The sequence below is a fragment of the Wickerhamomyces ciferrii genome, contig 00007 (assembly GCF_000313485.1).
Source record: "Wickerhamomyces ciferrii WGS project CAIF00000000 data, strain NRRL Y-1031 F-60-10, contig 00007, whole genome shotgun sequence".
Lineage (NCBI taxonomy): Eukaryota > Fungi > Ascomycota > Saccharomycetes > Phaffomycetales > Wickerhamomycetaceae > Hansenula > Hansenula ciferrii.
In genome coordinates, this window is record NW_011887733.1 from 153954 (window position 1) to 175019 (window position 21066).

General features: G+C 29.9%; 10 protein-coding genes across 10 annotated transcripts; 7 read left to right on the forward strand and 3 right to left on the reverse strand.

The window, feature by feature from the left end:
- Nucleotides 1-115: 115 nt before the first annotated feature.
- On the reverse strand, nt 116-2572 carry BN7_417 (M28 family metallopeptidase; the record flags this gene model as incomplete). The annotated part of the gene is made up of 1 exon (XM_011278975.1): nt 116-2572. The coding sequence occupies one exon, from the start codon at nt 2570-2572 to the stop codon at nt 116-118; it is 2457 nt and encodes an 818-aa protein (XP_011277277.1).
- A 760-nt stretch (nt 2573-3332) lies between these two features.
- Nucleotides 3333-3761, forward strand: ATP20 (F1F0 ATP synthase subunit g; the record flags this gene model as incomplete). Its single annotated transcript, XM_011278976.1, has 1 exon — nt 3333-3761. One exon carries the CDS (start codon nt 3333-3335, stop codon nt 3759-3761), a length of 429 nt encoding a protein of 142 aa, XP_011277278.1.
- Nucleotides 3762-4075: 314 nt separating this feature from the next.
- Nucleotides 4076-5836, reverse strand: ROK1 (RNA-dependent ATPase ROK1; the record flags this gene model as incomplete). The annotated part of the gene is made up of 2 exons (XM_011278977.1): nt 4076-5670; nt 5752-5836. The coding sequence occupies 2 exons, from the start codon at nt 5834-5836 to the stop codon at nt 4076-4078; spliced, it is 1680 nt and encodes a 559-aa protein (XP_011277279.1).
- Nucleotides 5837-6414: 578 nt separating this feature from the next.
- MRPL15 (mitochondrial 54S ribosomal protein mL57) lies at nt 6415-7116 on the forward strand (the record flags this gene model as incomplete). Its single annotated transcript, XM_011278978.1, has 1 exon — nt 6415-7116. The coding sequence occupies one exon, from the start codon at nt 6415-6417 to the stop codon at nt 7114-7116; it is 702 nt and encodes a 233-aa protein (XP_011277280.1).
- Nucleotides 7117-7224: 108 nt separating this feature from the next.
- BN7_421 (TauD/TfdA dioxygenase family protein) lies at nt 7225-8426 on the reverse strand (the record flags this gene model as incomplete). The annotated part of the gene is made up of 2 exons (XM_011278979.1): nt 7225-7434; nt 7506-8426. The coding sequence occupies 2 exons, from the start codon at nt 8424-8426 to the stop codon at nt 7225-7227; spliced, it is 1131 nt and encodes a 376-aa protein (XP_011277281.1).
- A 2126-nt stretch (nt 8427-10552) lies between these two features.
- On the forward strand, nt 10553-11314 carry BN7_422 (SDR family oxidoreductase; the record flags this gene model as incomplete). The annotated part of the gene is made up of 1 exon (XM_011278980.1): nt 10553-11314. The coding sequence occupies one exon, from the start codon at nt 10553-10555 to the stop codon at nt 11312-11314; it is 762 nt and encodes a 253-aa protein (XP_011277282.1).
- A 1432-nt stretch (nt 11315-12746) lies between these two features.
- BN7_423 (uncharacterized protein) lies at nt 12747-13262 on the forward strand (the record flags this gene model as incomplete). Its single annotated transcript, XM_011278981.1, has 1 exon — nt 12747-13262. One exon carries the CDS (start codon nt 12747-12749, stop codon nt 13260-13262), a length of 516 nt encoding a protein of 171 aa, XP_011277283.1.
- Nucleotides 13263-14740: 1478 nt separating this feature from the next.
- Nucleotides 14741-15256, forward strand: BN7_424 (uncharacterized protein; the record flags this gene model as incomplete). Its single annotated transcript, XM_011278982.1, has 1 exon — nt 14741-15256. The coding sequence occupies one exon, from the start codon at nt 14741-14743 to the stop codon at nt 15254-15256; it is 516 nt and encodes a 171-aa protein (XP_011277284.1).
- Nucleotides 15257-16260: 1004 nt separating this feature from the next.
- On the forward strand, nt 16261-17310 carry BN7_425 (uncharacterized protein; the record flags this gene model as incomplete). Its single annotated transcript, XM_011278983.1, has 2 exons — nt 16261-16687; nt 16799-17310. 2 exons carry the CDS (start codon nt 16261-16263, stop codon nt 17308-17310), a joined length of 939 nt encoding a protein of 312 aa, XP_011277285.1.
- A 2444-nt stretch (nt 17311-19754) lies between these two features.
- On the forward strand, nt 19755-20642 carry BN7_426 (acetate uptake transporter family protein; the record flags this gene model as incomplete). The annotated part of the gene is made up of 1 exon (XM_011278984.1): nt 19755-20642. The coding sequence occupies one exon, from the start codon at nt 19755-19757 to the stop codon at nt 20640-20642; it is 888 nt and encodes a 295-aa protein (XP_011277286.1).
- Between the last annotated feature and the right edge of the window lie 424 nt (nt 20643-21066).

Here is a 21066-nt window from a genome sequence, read left to right on the forward strand (position 1 = left end):
CAACTAGACTGCTGATCTATTAGCTTATATACAATACATTAAATTACATATAAATATAGATGTGGATATATTTCATTTATTTGTCAAACAAAGACAAGAATCACAAGTTGTAGATCTAGACTAAACTAATTAAACCTTGTTTGATAGATTTCTTAATAATACCAATCCATCTTGAAGTTTGTTCAAAATCTTTATCTTCAATAGCTTCAGTTAAACCTGGTAATTTTTGACCTGCATAACCAGTATATCTTCCTGAAGCGAAAACAACATGTTTAAACCAATCTCTACCATTTAATCCAGGTTCATAAAGAAATTCTTTTTCTAAATGTTTTAATTTATTATTTGCATTTTTAACTCTTCTATTGAAAATAATTTTTCTAAATGGGTTTTTAGATTTAGAATAATCTTCATCCCATTGTTTTTGTAAAATTGAAGCATATTTATCATGATGTTTACTAACTCTGTTGAAACCATGAATATCACGATATGTTGAGTTGATTAATGAAGATAATGTGAAATTAGAATGATGACCATGATGACCACGATGATGAGCACAACCAATAAATTCTTCATCTTCATCTTCTAATACAACAGATTTATGAAACCAATCATTTGGAATCTTGTTAACCAATTCATCAAAATATTCATTAATTGCTTTAGAATAATCATTTGCCTTATAAGCTTGTAAAACTTTTTGTTCAGAGAAATTAATAATTAATAATCCAATATATTGTGCAATAGAATTATGTAATTTGAAATCAGGGTCAACAAATGTCTTAATCCAATGATAAGAATCATAATTTGAATGATAATGATAAACTGCATCATCTTTACCTCCTCCAAAACCTAAATCAAATGATGGAATACCTAAATGTTCATAAAATGATGTATAATCAGAACCTGACCCCAAGATACTAATGTTACGTTCACTCAAAAAATGTTTTTTTAAAGTTTGATTTGCTTGTTTTGGATAAGAAACTTGATCTGCAATATCCAATAAGAATTGATTAATTAATGGAGATGAAGATATATGTAAATGACTACCACTAACTGCACCATCTAAATTAATATAACTAACAACTTTTTTACCCAATTCTTTAGCAAATTTTTCAGCAAATCCAGTTGAACCTAATAAACCATATTCTTCACCATCCCATGATGCAAATAATATAGATTTTTGTGGTTTCCAGCCTAATTTTTTCAATTCACCTAAACCTCTAGCAATTTCCAAAATAGTTGCAGAACCTGAATTTGGATCTGCTGCACCACCTTTAATCCATGCATCTCTATGATTACCCAAGATGATGACTTCATTTGAATCATGACCTTCAAGATAACCTAAAACATTCCATAAATCTGTAAATTTATAGGTATTGTTATTATAGATGTTTAATTCAGCTTTTGATGGACCTGTAGTATATGTAAAATTATTGATACCACCATGGAAATCCAAATCTAATCCATGACCATTCAATTGAATCAAAATTGGTTGTGCTTCTTTATAGGAGATTGGTAATGATGGGATATGAGGGATTGTACTCAAATTGGCTAAAGCTTCAGGTGATCTATCAGTGAATCTTGAAGGATCACCTGGTAAACTTGACAAGAATTGAACAGAACCTCTTTGAATACTTGAAGGATTTCTACCAGGACCTTTTGGGTATGGTTCAACATCATCAGGAATATAATCATCTGCTGGATCTGAATAAATGATAACACCAATTGCACCAGCTTCTTGTGCAAATTTAACTTTCAAACCTCTGAAAATTTTACCATAACGAACTATAACTATTGAATCTTTAACACTGACACCTTTTGATTCTAATAATCTGAAATCTTCTTTTGTACCATAGTTTGCGAAAACAATTGGACCTGTGACATTACCATTTGCAGAATAACCATGGAATGCAGGGACAAGTCCTTCACCACTTGTTGTTGGATCTTCTTCCAATTCATCTTCAACTAAAGTTGGTTGATAAATAAGTTTACCCTTTGAGTTTAATAATTTCAAATGTTGAGTTCCTGGATAATTAATATATGAATTCACAGTATCAATTTTAGATTCAAATCCAAATTCTTCAAATTTCTCAGCAGTGAATTCAACTAATCCATAATTTGTACCCCCTAAATGAGCTTCAGAAGTATATTTTTTCAACCAATCACCAGCAAAATTTGAATGTTGAAGGACATTAAGGTAAGCATCACTCAATTCAGTAATATTGAATTCATTTTCATATGGATTTAAACCTTGTAATGGGTTATAATTTGTAAAAGATAAGTAATTTAAAACCACAATTGAAGTACTCAATAATAATGCAAGTTTACTAACAACTTTCAACTTTCTTAATCCTGTTTGTTGTTTTCTTTGATGTTGTTGTTCATTTTGATATAAAGGCAATTTCTCATCTAGGACCTCATAGTCATCAATTGAGCTTGACATTTTGTAGTTCAATAATCTATTCAACAATGGTTTGCGTTTAACTTGTTGTTGTACAGATTGTATTGGGGTATCTGATATATGATTATCCAAACCTCTTTGACGGAATGAATACCTTTCAGAACAATTTGTCATTGTGAATAAAAAAGGGAATTGAACTGATTTAAATATTTAAAATGACACTTTTTCCCCTTTAAATTTGTTGCTTGAACAAAAAAATTGCGTATAAAGCTTAACTTATCTGGCCAAACTGAGGTTATCTAAAAAAAATATTAATGGAGCCACTTTTTAGCGATAGGCGACGCAGATTATAACTGTTGAATCTATGGAAAATGGGAACAAAGATCTGTTTTTAAAAGGTATAAATGGTGTCTGAACAATCACTGGGTATCCTTTCAATATACTGAGTATATAATAAGCCAGATATTGTCTAATTTTCACGGTTTCATTCTACTTTCTCTGAGTTTATTGTCTTTCATCCCGAGAAATTATGACACATTCATTTGTACCCACAACAATAAGACACGGTAAAAACCACAAACAACACGGAATACAACCTATAAAACACCATATCTATACTAAACCACACTTAATAAACTCATTAACACAACTTTCCACCTTCAAATCACCTTGAAATATCCAATTCCAATACTTAACTATGTGTCACGCGACTTTCACGTGCACCGGAATTACCCTTTTGGGAACAACTGCGATTTAATTGGCTGGTAAAATCCCCGGAATTCAATTCAGTCGCGAATTTTGGAAAAAATCAGTCGGAATTCATTTCTCACCATCCAATTTTTTTTTTCATTTTAAAGGGATTATTGATTTAATTGAGTATTATTGAAATATTAGAGTATCCCAGATCCAGATTCCACCAAGACTACACTTCATAATGTTTTCCCGTTCAGCCATCTCTGTCCAAAAGACCTTCATCCGTGGTGTCCGTTTCAACTCCACTGCTTCAAAAGCTACCAATGCTGCTCAAGGTTTTGTTGAAAAAATCACAGCTAATGTTAACAAAGCTGTTTATTGGTCAAAAGTTACTGGTGAATTAGCTAAACAAGTTTATTTAAAAGAAAAATTATCTCCTCCATCAATTGCTGATTTCCAAACTGTTTACACAACCTTATACAAACAAGTTTTACAATTATCAACTAAACCAAAAGAAGTTTTATCTTTTGCTAAAAATTTTGGTAAAAATGAAGCTTTAAACTATGGTTCTTTAGCTATTCAATTACTTGGTTTATTTTCATTAGGTGAAATCATTGGTCGTCGTCAAATTGTTGGTTACCCACAATTCGGTTCTCAAACTCATCATTAGATTATTTCCCCAGATATTCATTATTGAATATTTAAATAAAAAATTTTATGATACATGATATACAACAAACCTCTATAAATAACACCATAAAAGTACAAAAAGTTGTTTTTTTAAACTACATTGATAAAAAAAAGGATTGAATTATGATTTTTAAATTAAATGATTCAGTAGATCTGATGATTATAATTCATTAATCATATTATATATTTAAAATTTTATTGTCCATATTCTGTTTATATATGCACGTTTTAATAAGAAATTATACTACATGTAGAACTTAATAAAATGCATTAAATGTATTAAAGTTATATTAATTACTCAGAATCTGAACCAGAATCATTATTATTTGTTTCTCCTTCTTCACCATTTGTCAATTGTTTTCTTCTTTTAGAAGCTCTAATCATATCTTCTCTTTGTTTTCTCTTTTGTTTCACAACTTTTGGAACAGTACTAATATCTTTTCTCTTGATTTGACCTTTTTTAATATTTTGTTTTTCATTTTTAGTAATCTTGGTTAAATTATCTAACCATTCATCATAATTTGAACCACTTTGTTTCATAACATTTACAATTGGTTTTATTGCAATTGAATCTTCTTTAGTATATAAAGTAACAGCTTTACCTTCACGTCCACCTCTACCTGTTCTACCAATTCTATGAACATAAGCTTGTGCACTATTTGGAACATCATAATTTATCACAAGATTAACACCTTTAAAATCAATACCTCTTGCTAAAACATCTGTACAAATTAATACCCAAATTTCACCTTTTCTAAAACGTTCAATGATTTTTTGTCTTTGAATTTGGGTTCTTTCTGCATGAATAACATCAACATTTAATCTATCATATAATAATTCATGGAAAAGTGCCTTTGCTCTTGTTATAGATTGTAAGAAAATTAAAACTGGTGGTTTAAATTCACCTTCTTGAATTAATTGCCTAATTGCAATTAATTTACCTTCTTCGTTACCACAAAATGTTAATTTTTGTTCAATTTGTTGATTTGCAGCTTCTTTATGACCAATGATTAATCTTATAGTGTTTTGCATGATTTGATTTGCAATTTCTTCAACATTTGATGGAATTGTAGCACTAAACATTGATTTTCTTAAACGTGGGTTTTTACATTGTGTTAAGATATCATCAGTTTGTTCCAAAAAATTCTTATCAAATAATTTATCAGCTTCATCAAAGATTAAATGTTCAACTTTTGATAAATCTAATGCTTCATTTTTAACAAGATCGATTAATCTTAATGGAGTAGAAATTATTATATCATATTTATCCTTTTTAATGATTTTATTCTTCAATTTTGAACTTATTGATTTTGATAAAATTGCAACTTTTAATGGTAATTTTGAACTTAATTTATTACATTCTTCATAAATTTGTTGAGCTAACTCTTTTGTTGGTGATATAATTAATCCTCTTAAACCTGAATTTTTTTGCTTATTGGAATTTATTAATTGCTGAATCAAAGGGATTATAAATGCTAAAGTTTTACCTGAACCTGTTGGTGCACATGCAAGGACATCTCTATCAAATAATGTGATTGGTAATGATTCACTTTGAATTGGAGTAGGTTCTGTAAAACCAGAATCTATCAAATTTGTTAATAATTGTTGATCTAGTTTAAAACGACTAATCAAATCTTCAAATGAACCGATTGGTAATGGGATATCATTCCCTGTGACATTAGCTCTATAAGATTTTCTTAATAATCTAGCTTCATCTTCATTTGTAATCTTTGGTGGTGGTGGTTCATTATGTTCATCTTCAATTTTTGCATGAGTTTGATTAATTTCTTCTTCTTTTTGAGAATCTTGTTCAGATTTAGCCAAATTTGAGAATTTCTTGGTTCTAAAGAAATCTATTTCCTTTTCAACATCTTTATTTAATGATTGTTCTTTCTTTTTTTGTGAAGATTTTTGATTTTCCTATAAATTGTTAATTTCTATACTTTCTGTATTATAATAAAAATCCATACTCACTGATGGTAAAGCATAATCTGTGACTATATCTTTTGATTTTTTCAAAGAAGCACCTCTAGAAAGCACTCTGAAGATATCCATGACTATATTTCCTCGGTAAACTCTTTAATTTCCTACTTTATTTACTAAACTTATAATGTCAAATTGTACGAGACATAAAGAAGTTTAAAATAAATTTTTTTTAAAAGCCCATCGGTAAGAGACACAAAATATCAAATTAACTATGAGAAATGGAGGATTTAGTCAATTTTGAAGGTATCAAGCTAGAAAAAAATAAAAAAAGAAGAAATATTATATTATATCAAGATTCATACTACTCACTCGTTTTCAAACGAAATCAATACCTTCAATAACCATCAAGATAACACAATATTACAATCAAAACCCACTGCTGACATAAGCATTTCTCGAATTTTTTGTCCAATTTTGAAAAAAAAAATTAAAACTTTTCCAATCAACAAAATAACAATTGAAACGAAAGAATCTTTGTCAAGTTTTGCATAAAACAATTGGGTTTTTGTTCAAAGTTTTGTTGGTTGAGAAGTAGCTGTGCTTTGATAGGATACATCACTTTTTTTCCCAGGATTTCAAACCCCTTCATAGAACTGGAAACCGACGTGGAGATCTTGATCCAAAAACATTTTGACCAATATAAAATCATGAATAGCATACGGAAATTAATAACCACACAAGTTCCTCTTGCCCAAAGGGCTTTGAGACCTTCATCTAGCATAATATCACAATCACGTTCAGTCGTATATCTACACAAAGGTCCAAGAGTACGTGGTCTTGTACGTGATGAAGAAGATTATATGTATTCTCCAAGTGGGAAAAAATATGGATTAAATCAAGAAAATTTACAAAGTTTAAAAGAATTTTTAGGTAAAGAATATGAATTACCTGATGAATTATCATTACAAATCCTTACTCATAAATCATTTGCTCATGGTATTAAACCATTCAATGAAAAATTATCAATTTTAGGTTCACATTTCTTAAAAAATAGAGCTTCTTTATATACAATCCATAAACAAGAAAGTAAAGATGTTGATGCAGATATTAATGGATTATCAATAAGTCAATTAGGCTCCCTTACATCTAGAAATATAACTTCTTCAGAAATTTTATATGCATTCATTAAAAAAAACAATTTAACTGATGTTATTTTTTGGAAAAAAAGAGATGCTTTATTAACTGATCCTTCCAAATCAGGTGAAATTAAAGTTTCTGATGGTGTTGTTAAAGCTATAATTGGTGCCATCTTATCTCATCATGGTAAAGTTAAAGCTGAAAAATTTATTGATGATGTCTTGTTAAATTCTTCAAATGAAAAATCTTTAGTTAATTTATCACAAAACTAGAAAATACAAAAGTTTAATTACAATTTAGAATCATATGAATGTAAATAGTTAAATAAAATGAACATATAATTAAATAAATTGGAAACCAAATTATGTAAAAAAATTCATTTATAAACCTAAAGATTCTCTTTGTGATTTTGAATTTGGATCAAAATATGGAATCTCAGCTAATGAAGAAACTCTTGTTCCATGTCGATCTTCATCTTCATAATCCCATGTTGCATTATGTTGTCCAATTCTATTATCCCAAAGTGCAGAAGTTCCAAGATTTGAACCAGTATCAGAATGCCAATTAAATCTAACTTGAATATCTAAATTCTTGGAATAAACACTATTCAAATATTCAAGAATCAAATCAGATTCATCAGGTTCTAAACCTTTAATTGTACTGAAGCACCATTTGAAACAAATAACGATTTCCAACCTGTGATTGGATTTGTTCTTATAATTGGTTGTTCTCTAATAACATGTTTAGGACCTCCTAATGGATCATTTCTATCTAAATAACCATGCATAGATTTTTGTGTAACAACTTTACCTTCTAAGAATTTCTGGAAAGCTGGACTCAATTTATCATAAGCTGCATAACCTGAAGACCAATTAGTATCACCTCCAATTGAAGGGATAGCATCCAAATGTAAATGTGTGACTGATGGAGGTTGTAATTCATGAGTTAAATCAGCATGCCAATTTGAAGTACCTGTTTTAGCAGTTTTAAAGGTCTTTTTGAATCCATTTTTTTTGAAATGAGCATCCCAAATAACTGAAGTACCTGGTAATCCTGGAACATGTTGAAATTGTGGATGGATTTCAACATTACCAAAAAATGCACCAAGTTCTAATTGTTTCTGTGGTGAAAGATCTTGATCTTTAAAAAACACAACAACCCTTTCAGCAATTAATAAAGCTAATTCATCTAATTCTTGTTCATTCAAATCAGATAATTGAACACCAACAATTTCAGTTCCAATATATTTAGTAAGATGTTTAAATTCTTTAGCTTTACTAAACAATGCCTTTTTGGAGCGATCAGCAAATTTACCTCTTGGAATATATTCCTGAGGTTTGTCCCTTATTTTGAAAGCATCATCAACGTATAAAGGAATCTGATCAGATGGTGGTTTTTCAGGATATCCTTTACTTAAATCAACTCCATGTCTTTCAAAACGAGCTCTTGTAGTTGATGGTAATTCTTCAACAAGACTCTCATCAAATCCTCCTCTAACTTTTTTGGATACATCAATATTGAGAAGTAGTGGATTATGGCTCTTTACTTGCTGGGTTTGCTGTGTGCTAGCTTCGACGGACATGCTGATAATCTTTTGATGGTGATATAAATATATAATATAACCGTACTAAAACCAGCATGATAACAGCTTTTTATACCACAGAAAGAACTGGATACTATGGTATCTGACTTAAGCTTCTGAGCCATAGTCCTCTAAACGAGTCTGAAGTCTCCCTTCCACAAGATCGTGGATGCTGTTAATAGTCACATAACCTTATATCACCAGTTTTAAATTTTGATGGAAAGATCCACAGTTTTTTAGTCTATTACTATGTTTGGCATTATGACCGGTGTGGGTATAATTTGATTCCCCAGGAAAATACAAGTGATTTGAAAATAAGTTCAAGTATATAAAATGAATCTTCAATCAAATATTCCAACATCAGGTCCATGTGGGAGATTCGAAGCTGTTTGTTTAAGGTTATTTTACCTGGTGCTTTGTATGGTTTTATAGGCAGAAGTGAAATTTGAACTAATTTAATAAACTATCAAAATGTTCTTCAAAAATACTCTCTAAGCACGCTACCAATTATCTATGGATCAAACTTAAGATCAAATTCAATTACACCAATAGTTTTGGTAATTGGTACTCATCAATTCTTTTATTTTAATTTGGATCCAATAATTGATCACTTATATATAACTGTCTTCACGGTGTCTTCACGGTGTAATTCAACATCATCAACACCGGACTTTAAAGCATTTTTAGCAGATACAACATGAACATAGTGTACTTTTTCTCAAGCTTCAATGCATGCTCTTCAGTAATTATACACTATACTTTTAGCTTTGAAATACTAGTGATTTATATATTGAAATTTGGCACAAAAATTAAACACCGATATATATTCCCACCAGTTTGATTATATAATCAAAGGCTAATTATGATTTAAATTGAGTATAATTAATACACTGATTGTTAATAGCAAGAGAAGTTAGTTTCTATAGAAGTGAGGCTTACTATTATCTTCAATTAGCGTAAAATAATGACATTTAAAAGGTATTTTTTTTTCAAAAAAAAGATTTCAAATTATTTATCAATGTCCGAAATTTTATTTTAACTTTGAAATTAAAACTTTCAATTATCTTCCAAAATAATATTTAAATAAAACTTGGAATTTAGCTAAAAAACTAATACGAGTAAATAGAGAAGGATTTATGAAGTGTTATGAAGCAATAGAACGTTACTGTTTACTTATTAATTTGTCGTTATGATTTAACTTAAATTTATTAGGTTGAAAGCTTAAATCCTCCGGATTTTCTCGGTTTTAAAAATCGTATAGACGTACGCAAGAAGTACATTATCATTCCTACAAAAAGTACATTATCATTACATTGATGACATATTTATTACTATAAGCTGAAATATAACTAAATAATTTGAATTGACTTAAAACTTTAGATTATATACATATATTTCGTTAACCTATACTTCATAACTACTTACTAGTTGGTATCTTGTTGACGTTTGTGTAAGTTGTATGCCTGGCTGCTTAATTATGGTACAATCATATGGTAATATGGTGTACGGTGTATAGATTTTAAAAATAATATAAAAGTTATAATAGAATCATTAATATATTAATATATTTAATTATTAATACCTCTGCCAGCTGCTATTTAAGCTATTATGATATAAGTAGTTATATACGTCTAGCTGCTAGCTGTCAGCTGCTACTTTATATATATTTTTACAGTACTTCGCATGCAATTTGTAATCCACAATCAACGAACTTTAAAGCTTACTTGAAGTTTATTGTTTATTGTTTATTGTTTATTGTTTATTCTTTGTGATGTAGTGCTAGTATAATATTAATAATATTAATATAATATGCTTATAAATTAATGCCGGATTTAACAATTCATCTTTATTAAAACCGAAAGCAATATTACACTATAATTACAAATTATAAGATCAATAATATTCCATATATACAAACTTTAAATTTAAGCTTATAATTGATAATTGAAACTTCAAATTTGCATATATGCTTATAAATCGATTTGTTGCAGTCCATGATGTATATAAATAAGTCCTTTTGTTCAATATCATATTCTTATCTCATTATTAAATCCACTATCAATCAATCAACAATTGAACAATTGAACTATTGAACAATTAAATTTTAATTAACTACAAGCAATAATATGTCTGGAAAAGTTTATTTTATCTCAGGTGCCAATCGTGGTATTGGTTATGAATTCGCCAAGCAGTTATCATCAATTCCTTCAAACACTGTTATAGCAACAGCTCGTGATCCTGCTTCTGCTTCTGACTTGCAACAATTATCTAAATCAAACTCTAAAGTTCACATCGTTAAACTTGATGTTGCTGATGAAGAATCTTTTGATCAATTAGATGAACAATTGAAAAATATTGCTTCAAATGGTATTGATGTCTTGATTTCAAATGCTGGTATTCAACATTCTTATAAACCTTTGTTAGAAACACCAAAAGAAAGATTCATCAATCATTTTAATGTCAATGCTGTTGGTCCAATCCTCTTGGTTAAAGCTCTTTACAAATATTTACAAAAATCTCAAACAAAACATATTGCTTTCGTTTCCAGTTCAGCAGGTTCTATTAATGATTATATCCCATTTAGTACATCTGCCTATGGTCAATCAAAAGCAGCTTTGAACTATGCTGTTAAGGAATTCAGCTTTGAATTAGAATCTGAAGGTTTCACTGTTATTTCGTTGAATCCAGGTGCTGTTTCCACTGATATGTTTAACACAGCAATATCTTATTTTGAGGAAAACCAACCAAATGTTCTTGAAGTGTTGAAAAATTTTGAAACTTTAACTCCTGAAGAAAGTGCAAAACAACAATTAAAAACAATCACTAATTTGTCAAAAGAGCAAAATGGTAAATTTTATGATTATGATGGTAAAGAGCTTTCCTATTAATTTATCTATATATTTATTTATACCATCTAATATTTCATAGCACTCGTGAAATTTAAAACTAATTTATTTAAATTATAATATATATTGATCAATAATTTTACAACTATACACTTTGTAGACTTCCACATTTTAGCCGTATGAATTAAAAGTGAGCTTATTCTCGCTGAATATTATTGATATCAGCTTTCCAATACAATGGGACGTAAATCTAATGATTGTATGTAAGGTTCTGAAACTTTCAATTATTTCTTGGTTTGCTTGTGATTATAAGATGTAGCGCAATATGTGAGTTGTAGCTAAAAAGGTTCTTCATAAACTCCCTTTTTGAGATAATTAAAATGAGTTGAGATATTTGATTTGAGAGGTTTGGTTTGAGATTTAAAATCATCGATTTGAGATGATTGAATGAGTTGAGATCTTTAATTTGAGATGTTTGATTTGAGACCATTGATTTGAGATGTTTGAGAGATTGATTTGAGAGATTGATTTGAGAGATTGATTTGAGATTTGAGATACTAGATTTGAGATGTTTAGATGAGCTGAGATACATTGTTTGAGATGTTTGATTTAGTGAAGGTAATGAGTTGTTTTTCATAGCCTTTTAACTTCCATAATTCTATTTACTTTATCTCTAAGGAATGTCTTCATAGATTTAAGTGAGAAGCCAAATTGAATAACTATTGATATTGCATTTCTTGATAGATTCTCTCAATGAGTGTATTTTTAAAATCTTTTTGTACTACTGAGTGATTTAAAGGAATGAATTCAAAAGGTTTGAAATGTATCCTAGCATCTCTAATATCTATTCTTTTAATTACAAAATGACATCATCTTCAACTTTTATAAGCTTAAAAATAGAAACTTAAATACGTACCAGATTTAAATTTTAAGCCCGTGCAGTACCGAATTTTCAAGCTCAACAATGTTTTATTTAATTTGTATCAGTTAGTAATAACGTAACAGTAAAGTGACACCAGATATTTGAAGGCATTTTGAAAGAAACAATGGATCAAATATTGACCTGGTTGATCTCTTCAAGCTTGTTGTATCGTTTTATGATATCCAAGTTTCTCAATTAAATCTTCACGATTTGCCCTATTTTTAGGCCGATGTTTTCTGGAAGTAATTTCAGGTACCGATGATCAATGATCTTCGATACTTATACAAAAAACATAAACAAAAAACATAAACAAAAAATGGGGTAGTACAACTTTACAAGTTACAACTTCTTATACTTCTTAGCTTCTAATGATATAACACATTTAATTCCATAATATCCTTGTGCTTGACTTTCTATTTATAACACATCAGAAAACTATAAAGGAAGCTTGAATTCCTAGTTTTATTCAACGTTTAGAACTTGTTTTAATCATCATCAATTGAATCAATCAATTACAACTACAAGTCAAATAATATAACACAAATAACAAAAATGCAATTCTCAACTTTATTAGCTACTGCTGTTGCTTTAACTGGGGCTTCTGCTGCTGCCATCCAAAGCTCAATCAGATTCAACATCGAATCTGAAAATCAAGAAGTTAACAACAAAGGTTTATCATCTATTCATGAAGGTGCTGCTATCAACTACTTCTTTGCTGGTGAAGGTTCAGAATCATTCGATTTTGATTACAAAACTGGTGTCATTTCCAAAAAAGTTGAAATTGCTGATAACCAAAGTTATGAAGAATTCTTCACTATCCAAGAAGGTGGTTCAGGTTTCCATACTTTACAAACATCTCCATCATATGACAACACCAAATGGGCCGTTGAAAACGGTTACTTAACTGGTAATGGCTCAGACACCTTCTTTGCTGTCAAAGGTACCAACGATCCATACAACTACTCAAAAGAATCATTCCAAATTGGTGTCATGGCTCCACATTCACCAAATATTTATGATGCTGTTGTTCCAATCAAGATCAAAGCTACAGTTGACTCTGTTGCTTAAAATAAGCTTATACACTAGATCAGAATCATGATTTGCATCATAATCCTTTGAATGGGATTACTTTATGAACAAATATACCACATTTTATAATAAGAAACATTTATAATGACTCAATAATTTTAATTTTTATATAACATAGCATAAGTAAAATAAATCATACGTTTGAAAAAAACACACAATATTATAGTAGCTAAACCATCATTAATAACTAATAAAACGTGCCGATTAACCACTCAATAGACATCTAGAATCTACTTCAGGTTCATCATAATATCTTCTAATTGTTTGGAATTAAAGCTTTTCAGTTTCTCAGATACACTATATTATTTATTGCATAATATTTACTTACTTTAAATGCCATCGACAGTTTACCACGGCTTAATGAATCACATGAAAAGAAGGAAGTATACTTGCAATTTCTTTCATAGCCTATAATGGACATACTCGTAAGAAAAGCGTTGTATTCCTGTCTTATTCAACAGATCAGGATTCAGAGCTATGAACTATGTGCAGAAGTACTTTAGTGTATGATGTATGATAGTAAAAATCTCGATTTTCAAGGGATTTAACTTCTTTAATTTTGGTTTTATAAAGCAGTCATAAATTCACTATCATGTAACATCACTATATATTGAAACAATTATTGTTTAACAATACTGCTGAATCCTGATAGACTCAGAGTTCAAACTTGTTACTCGTTACTTCAGTTTTCAGTTTTCAGACTTCTCCCCCACTAAATGACCTGATTTTCATCCTGAATAAAAAGTCATAATACCCTGGGTCACTTTTCCTTTACGCATGTAACCATCATAGGCATATTGTTGTATTGTTGAACAAGTTTGAACTTTGGACCCTGAACCATGGTTAAAAAGTTACTACGGTCATCTTCATTTTAAAGAAAATGACGTAAAGTCGGAGTCTGCACGGGATTATTTTTTCATGCTAAACCTTAAAATAGAAACTTTTTTATTCTATGTCAAAAATTAAGGTTTTTTGCGGAATTTTCAGGTACAATCGGGGGCAGAGATAATTGTTATACTTTTAAAATTAAAGTACCTGTATAGTAATGATTTAATATGTATATTACTCAATGAACCATCTTGTAGATTAACCTCGTAATTTGTGACTGATTCACAATCAGTATATCTCTTAAGTTTTAACGGTCCGATCTATTTTTGTCAATCTTGAATCTATTTTTCTGGAAACTTCACCGCTGATCGACGATCCTCGTGGAAGGGTCAGCAAAAGAAAAGAGGTACTTCCAAATCTCAAAATAGTAAATACAAAATGCAAACAATCATCATTACGTTTAGAAATTTGTTTATGGTGTAACTAGTTTCTATTTTTAAAGTGTCGAAAAAGTATAAAGGAAGCTTGAAATCCTAGTTTTATTCAACATTTTAATCTTGTTTTAATCATCATCAATTGAATCAATCAATTACAACTACAAGACTTACAATACAACACAAATAACAAAAATGCAATTCTCAACTTTATTAGCCACTGCTGTTGCTTTAACTGGTGCTTCTGCTGCTGCCATCCAAAGCTCAATCAGATTCAACATCGAATCTGACAACCAAGAAGTTAACAACAAAGGTTTATCATCAATCCATGAAGGTGCTGCTATCAACTATTTCTTTGCTGGTGAAGGTTCAGAATCATTTGATTTTGATTACAAAACTGGTGTCATTTCCAAAAATGTTGAAATTGCTGACAACCAAACTTATGAAGCATTCTTCACTATTCAAGAAGGTGGTTCAGGTTTCCACACTTTACAAACATCTCCATCTTATGACAACACCAAATGGGCTGTTGAAAACGGTTACTTAACTGGTAATGGTTCAAACACATTCTTTGCTGTTAAAGGTACCAACGATCCATACAACTATTCAAAAGAATCATTTCAAATTGGTGTTATGGCTCCACATTCACCAAATATTTATGATGCTGTTGTTCCCATCAAAATCAAAGCTACTGTTGACTCTGTTGCTTAAATTAAACTTAAAAACTAATTTGAAACAATAAACCTTTGCATTAAAATCCTAGATGGATTTATTTTTATGAATACCAATTAATTAATTATATAATGAACTTTTTATAGCATAAATGCATATCATCATGAATTAAACAAAATATATTATTGTAGTACATAATCACTAATTTGATACTTTTATCCCTCTACAGGTTTGAATTACCAACTAATAACATTTATTTAAAGTATAGTTAATTATTGATACTGAATAAAAATGGTTTAACAGATCGATAACTGTCTTTAGATGAAGATATTGTAGAGTTTATCAGTGTATGAAGAAACTTTCAATCTAAATCGTTAAGGCCTTATTGATTCAATAATGGATTAAACCTCTATGGATGGAATTGTGATAAATTGACATGCTCAATCACAATGTGTTCCCAATCCTTTGGATTATCCATATAATATAATGATGTCAGAATCAAAAAAAAAAATCATTCCAATTCCTAGGTTGCAATATAACACCCGATGGCATGAAAATAACTGATGAATACTAAAGAAGTTATATATACTAAGTGAAGAATCAAGATTATACTAAAAGATTTTCGAGGAACAGTCACAACATGAAAATTTGATTACGTAGAGCTTAATAAGCAGAGGACGAGTCTATCTTGATTTATCGCAACAAACGCGTTTACAACAAAAGAACAACCTTCAATATACAATTCATGGTTTATGATTTTTTGAACTTAACGCTTATACGTCTTTAAGATAATTGATCCACTCATAAGCTCTTCGAAGTTCGTTGATGATTTCCAACATTTCTCAAATTTGATTGTTAATATCGATACCACTGATAAGCGAATAATTTATACCAAAAGGGGAAATATCACCAAATTCAATTCAGGGTTCAGATGCGTATAAAAATCAAATAATATCCCCATTGAAAAGAAGAACAATTCAAAGAAATAAACATCAAGAGAATATCTAGTTCTATTCAATTAAAGAGAATTATCAATAAGAATCATGACCACAACAGTGTTATTAACAGGAGCTTCTGGGTTTATTGCCTTACACATCATTGATGTTTTATTATCAAAAGGTTATAAAGTTATTGGTACAGTTAGATCACAATCAAAAGCTGATAAAATTATAAAAAATTTCCAAAATGAGAAACCATCTGGTGATTTATCATTTGAAATTGTTGAAGATATTTCAATTCCAAATGCATTTGATCATGTCTTGGAGAAACATCCAGAAATTACCAAAGTTATTCATGCAGCTTCACCATTTTTTTATGGTGTTGATAAAGATTCTTTGAAAACAACATATCTTGTTCCAGCAACAAAAGGAACTGAAAATATTTTAACTGCAATTGATAAATTTGGTTCAAAAGTGGAAAATGTTGTTATCACTTCAAGTTTTGCCGCTATTGTTCATCGTCATAAATTAGGTGATTCTTCATTTATTCATACTGAAGAAACTTGGAACCCAATGAATTGGGAAGATGTTGATAATGATAATAAGGCATATACCGTTTCCTAAAAGGCAGCTGAACAATTAGCAAGAAAATATATTTCTGAAAATAAAGTTTCTTATGAATTAACTACTGTTAATCCACCATTTGTTCTTGGTCCACAAAAATTTGAAGATGTTTTAATTAATCCAACTTTAAATACATCAGCTGAAACTATTAATAAATTATTGAAAACTGATCCATCAGATGAACATTTTTTTGATACTCCATTAGGTTTAGCCACTGATGTTCGTGATGTTGCATTATTACATGTTTTACCATTAGAAGACCAAAATTTGAAAGGTAAAAGATTATTCCCAGTTAATGGTGCGTTTAATGGACAAACATTATTAAATGTAATTAATAAGAATTTTAAAGATTTAAAAATTGCAAAGGGGAAACCTGAAGGTGCTGAGGAACATGTTGCTAAAAATCATTGGTTTTATGATTCAAGTAAATCTTTAGAATGGTCTGGATTGGGAAAATGGATTCCATTAGAAAAGACTATTATTGATTCTGTTTCTCAAATTTTGGAATATCAAAAGGCCAATGAGAAATAAGAAGCTCTTGGTTGGTGATCATTCAAGGGGATTTGACTGATAATTTCAGGATTCTAATTCAGGATCAATAATTTTCTAGTCGAATTTTCCATGATATATATTAGATATTTGATAATAGTCAAAAATTTTAAAGAGAAAAGAAATTACAACAAGAAATCGAATGCCCTAATGAAAAACAACTAGGTAGCTGTTTAGTTTTGCAAAATTTTATGAATATTAATACATATTTTCTAACTTCAATATAAGCAAGAGTAACAACTACGACATCAACTCAACCAGTAAAATGATTTAAAACATCAACTATGAAAAAGGAGTTTAGAACTGCATGAATCTCTCCTTCACTCTAAAACCACAGTTTTCAAGTTGATCTTAAAATCTTTAAATCTCAAATTTATTTGTATTATATAATTCCTGGTATGAAAGTTTAAAATTGGTGATCGAATACATAATACTACGTAGACCCTCAAATTCAAAATTCGGAGTCTGTACTACATATACTATCACATGCTCCATCACATGACATTATATTTGCACATGTTACCAAACCACTTCATTACCATCACTTATATTTACACATGTTAACAATCCAGTTCATTACCATCACTTACTACAACTTTCACATGTTACAAAACCAATTCACCACCGCCAATTATTACACCTTTCACATGTCAATCCACGTTCTTGCTCAATCTTATTGTTTTATTCCATTTTACTATTAAAGAGTCCAAATCCTCTTTCTGTTTTTATATATTTGTATATTACTAAATGAATTATCTTTATTCGTTACTGTTACAACAATTACTACATTCTGTATCAAATTAGACCAATCAAGTGTTAACTTTAAGTCTAGTTTTACTACATTCTGCTCTGTGCTTCTTTACGCCTATCTTAATAGCTATAAGTGGTACAAGTCCCAAAGGTCAACAGTCTTCAAAGTCTCCATTGAAGTCCCTAAAGTCTTCAGATTTGTGAATTTAATTAAACTGTTGGCGAATCACAACGTGGAATCTTGCCAATGAATTCAAACTCTTGAGTAAAAAATAAGTTGGAAAGGTGGAAATCAAGTTAATTCTCATGGGAAAAAACACAGAATACTAATCGATAGAGCATGTTGATAATGATAGAATGTGTATAACTAACCATAACTTACCACATAGTACTCCTATCGTCATAAACTATGATCACTTGAGGTCCACCACCACTTTAAAGTTTTCCTAAATGCAACCGTTGAACGGCTCTAGCAAAATTTTACTTCAGCCGAACGTGAAATCTGCAAATCTGCACCACAAATTTCTTTTTGTTCAGCCATTCGTTCAGCCATTTGCAATTGAACAACTTGAAAACTTGACAAACTTCACCAAATCGTAGACCAGTGGGATTGGGAAAGTGGGGCCAGTCTTTTAAAGTGGTGAATTTGTACATACTTAACCCACAAGAAGCTTATGATATACCAAATCGGAGCCTATGAAGTGGGAATTAACACATCCTTTGCAACTATTTAAACATCAAGAGATCCTCTTTGAATCAAACAACTTTATTCAACTACAATCACCAAACCCACACTCTAGGATAAACCCTTGATACGTTCCTCCGGAAAACAGGTGTAAGGCTGAGTTTGGAAAGGCTACAAATTATCGGTGTATGCAATATGAAGATCTCGCCAAACTTGTGGAAATCAAGTGGAAATTTGGTGGAATCAACTGGGATAACATACCATGTTGAAGGTGAAGTTGAAGGTGAAGACATAGGTGATGGACAGACTAAGGTTAGTCTTAAAGCACTCGTACTATATATACCCAACTACCAGGTTACTTGTGTAGCTAGTTGTAGTCAAAGTTGTTGTCTGATTTATTGATTAAAATCACATTTATTTTTTTTTTCAATTGCATCTCGCATTTCACAAGTTTTTTTTGCAATCCCGAAAAGCAAAAACGATAATTGTTTGAAAACTAGGCAAATAAGAACAAAGGGTTTGTATAGAAAGGGGTAGAAAATAATTGATATCTATGGCGTTACTGTTTAAGTATTTGATGCACAAGTGCACAAGTGCACAAGAGTCTTATTTCTCAAAGGACTCCACGAATTTTTACCAAATCAGGTGAAGGGAGCCTAGCAAAAACCTTTATGTACGTAAACAATTGCATAAAACATGTATGAAGAATCAGAATTTTTTCCAATTTTTCCCTGACTCAAACATTAAACATGTCAAATAGAAATGCAACAATAATATGCGAAAAGGAGTTTAGAGTTTAAGAGTTTAAGAAATGATTCAAAGTTTATTTATGGGTGCCATTAACTTTAACTTTTATTATTTATACCCATCAATATCCTCATTACAATACTTTTAATACATCGGACATATATAAACTCTTTGTCATTCAACATATAAACAATCATAGATATATATATAATAGCAATCATATAATAGATCATATCACATCACAATGGCTATTAAAGAACAACAAAATGATTTAGAAGCTCAAATCTCTCATCTTAGTGATGATTCAGAAAATTATGATCATGATCGTTATTATGAAAATAATCCAATTTCTGTAAATTCACAATCAAGAACTTATAATACAAATTATTCCAAGAATCAAGGTTCAGATTTATTATATAGTATAACAACATCAGGTACTGCAAATGAATTTATTCATTTAGATGGTAAAAAATTTTTAAAATCTGATATGTTAGCTGCTTTTGGTGGTTCATTAACTCCTGGTAATTCATTACCATCTCCATATAAATTTGCAAATCCTGCTCCATTAGGTTTAAGTGCTTTTGCTTTAACTACTTTTGTTTTATCATTAATTAATTGTCAAGCAAGATCTGTTCAAGTTCCAAATATTGTTGTTTGTTTAGCAATGTTTTATGGTGGTCTTGTTCAATTAACTGCAGGTATGTGGGAAATTGCATTAGGTAATGTTTTTGGTGGTACTTGTTTAAGTTCTTATGGTGGATTTTGGTTAAGTTTTGGTGCTATTTATATTCCATGGTTTGGAATTTTAGATGCTTATGAATCTGAAATTGAATTAGAAAATGCAGTTGGATTTTATTTATTAGGTTGGACAATTTTCACTGCTGGTGTTACTTTATGTACTTTAAAATCAACAGTTGCATTTTTTGGTTTATTTCTTTCTTTAACTATAACTTTCTTAATGTTATCAGTTGGTAAATTTGTTCAAAGTACTTCATGTACAAAAGCTGGTGGTATTTTTGGTCTTATTACTGCTTTATTAGCTTGGTATAATGCATTTGCTGGGTTAGCTAATAAAGAAAACTCATATATTGTTGCCAATGGTATTCGTTTACCACAATTCAAACGTGATTAGATCACCATAAACAACAATACAAAGATATACAACACAACACAAACAATCTCAATCACACAATTATTATGATATAAACGCATTTAACGATATTATTTAACGATCATTGGTTCATTTGAACTTGCACTTGATATTCCTTTTAAAGACATGTATAATAGAACATATTTATAATATAAATTATAGAAGTTATGAATTTGTAGAATTGAATATTAAAAGATCAAGAACGCTTATATGCTTATACATGAAAAGTGAAAAGTTTCTGCCCTTAACAATGGCGGTAATTCAGAGCGTTACCCTGAAGAAATACGCGCACACGTAAAAAAAACCCATAATAAACAATTGCTTAACTATGGTGGAATTTGAAATATTTCACTTTTGATGAGATAATTGAATTAAGTTTTTACTTGAATTGTTATACATTAGTTGA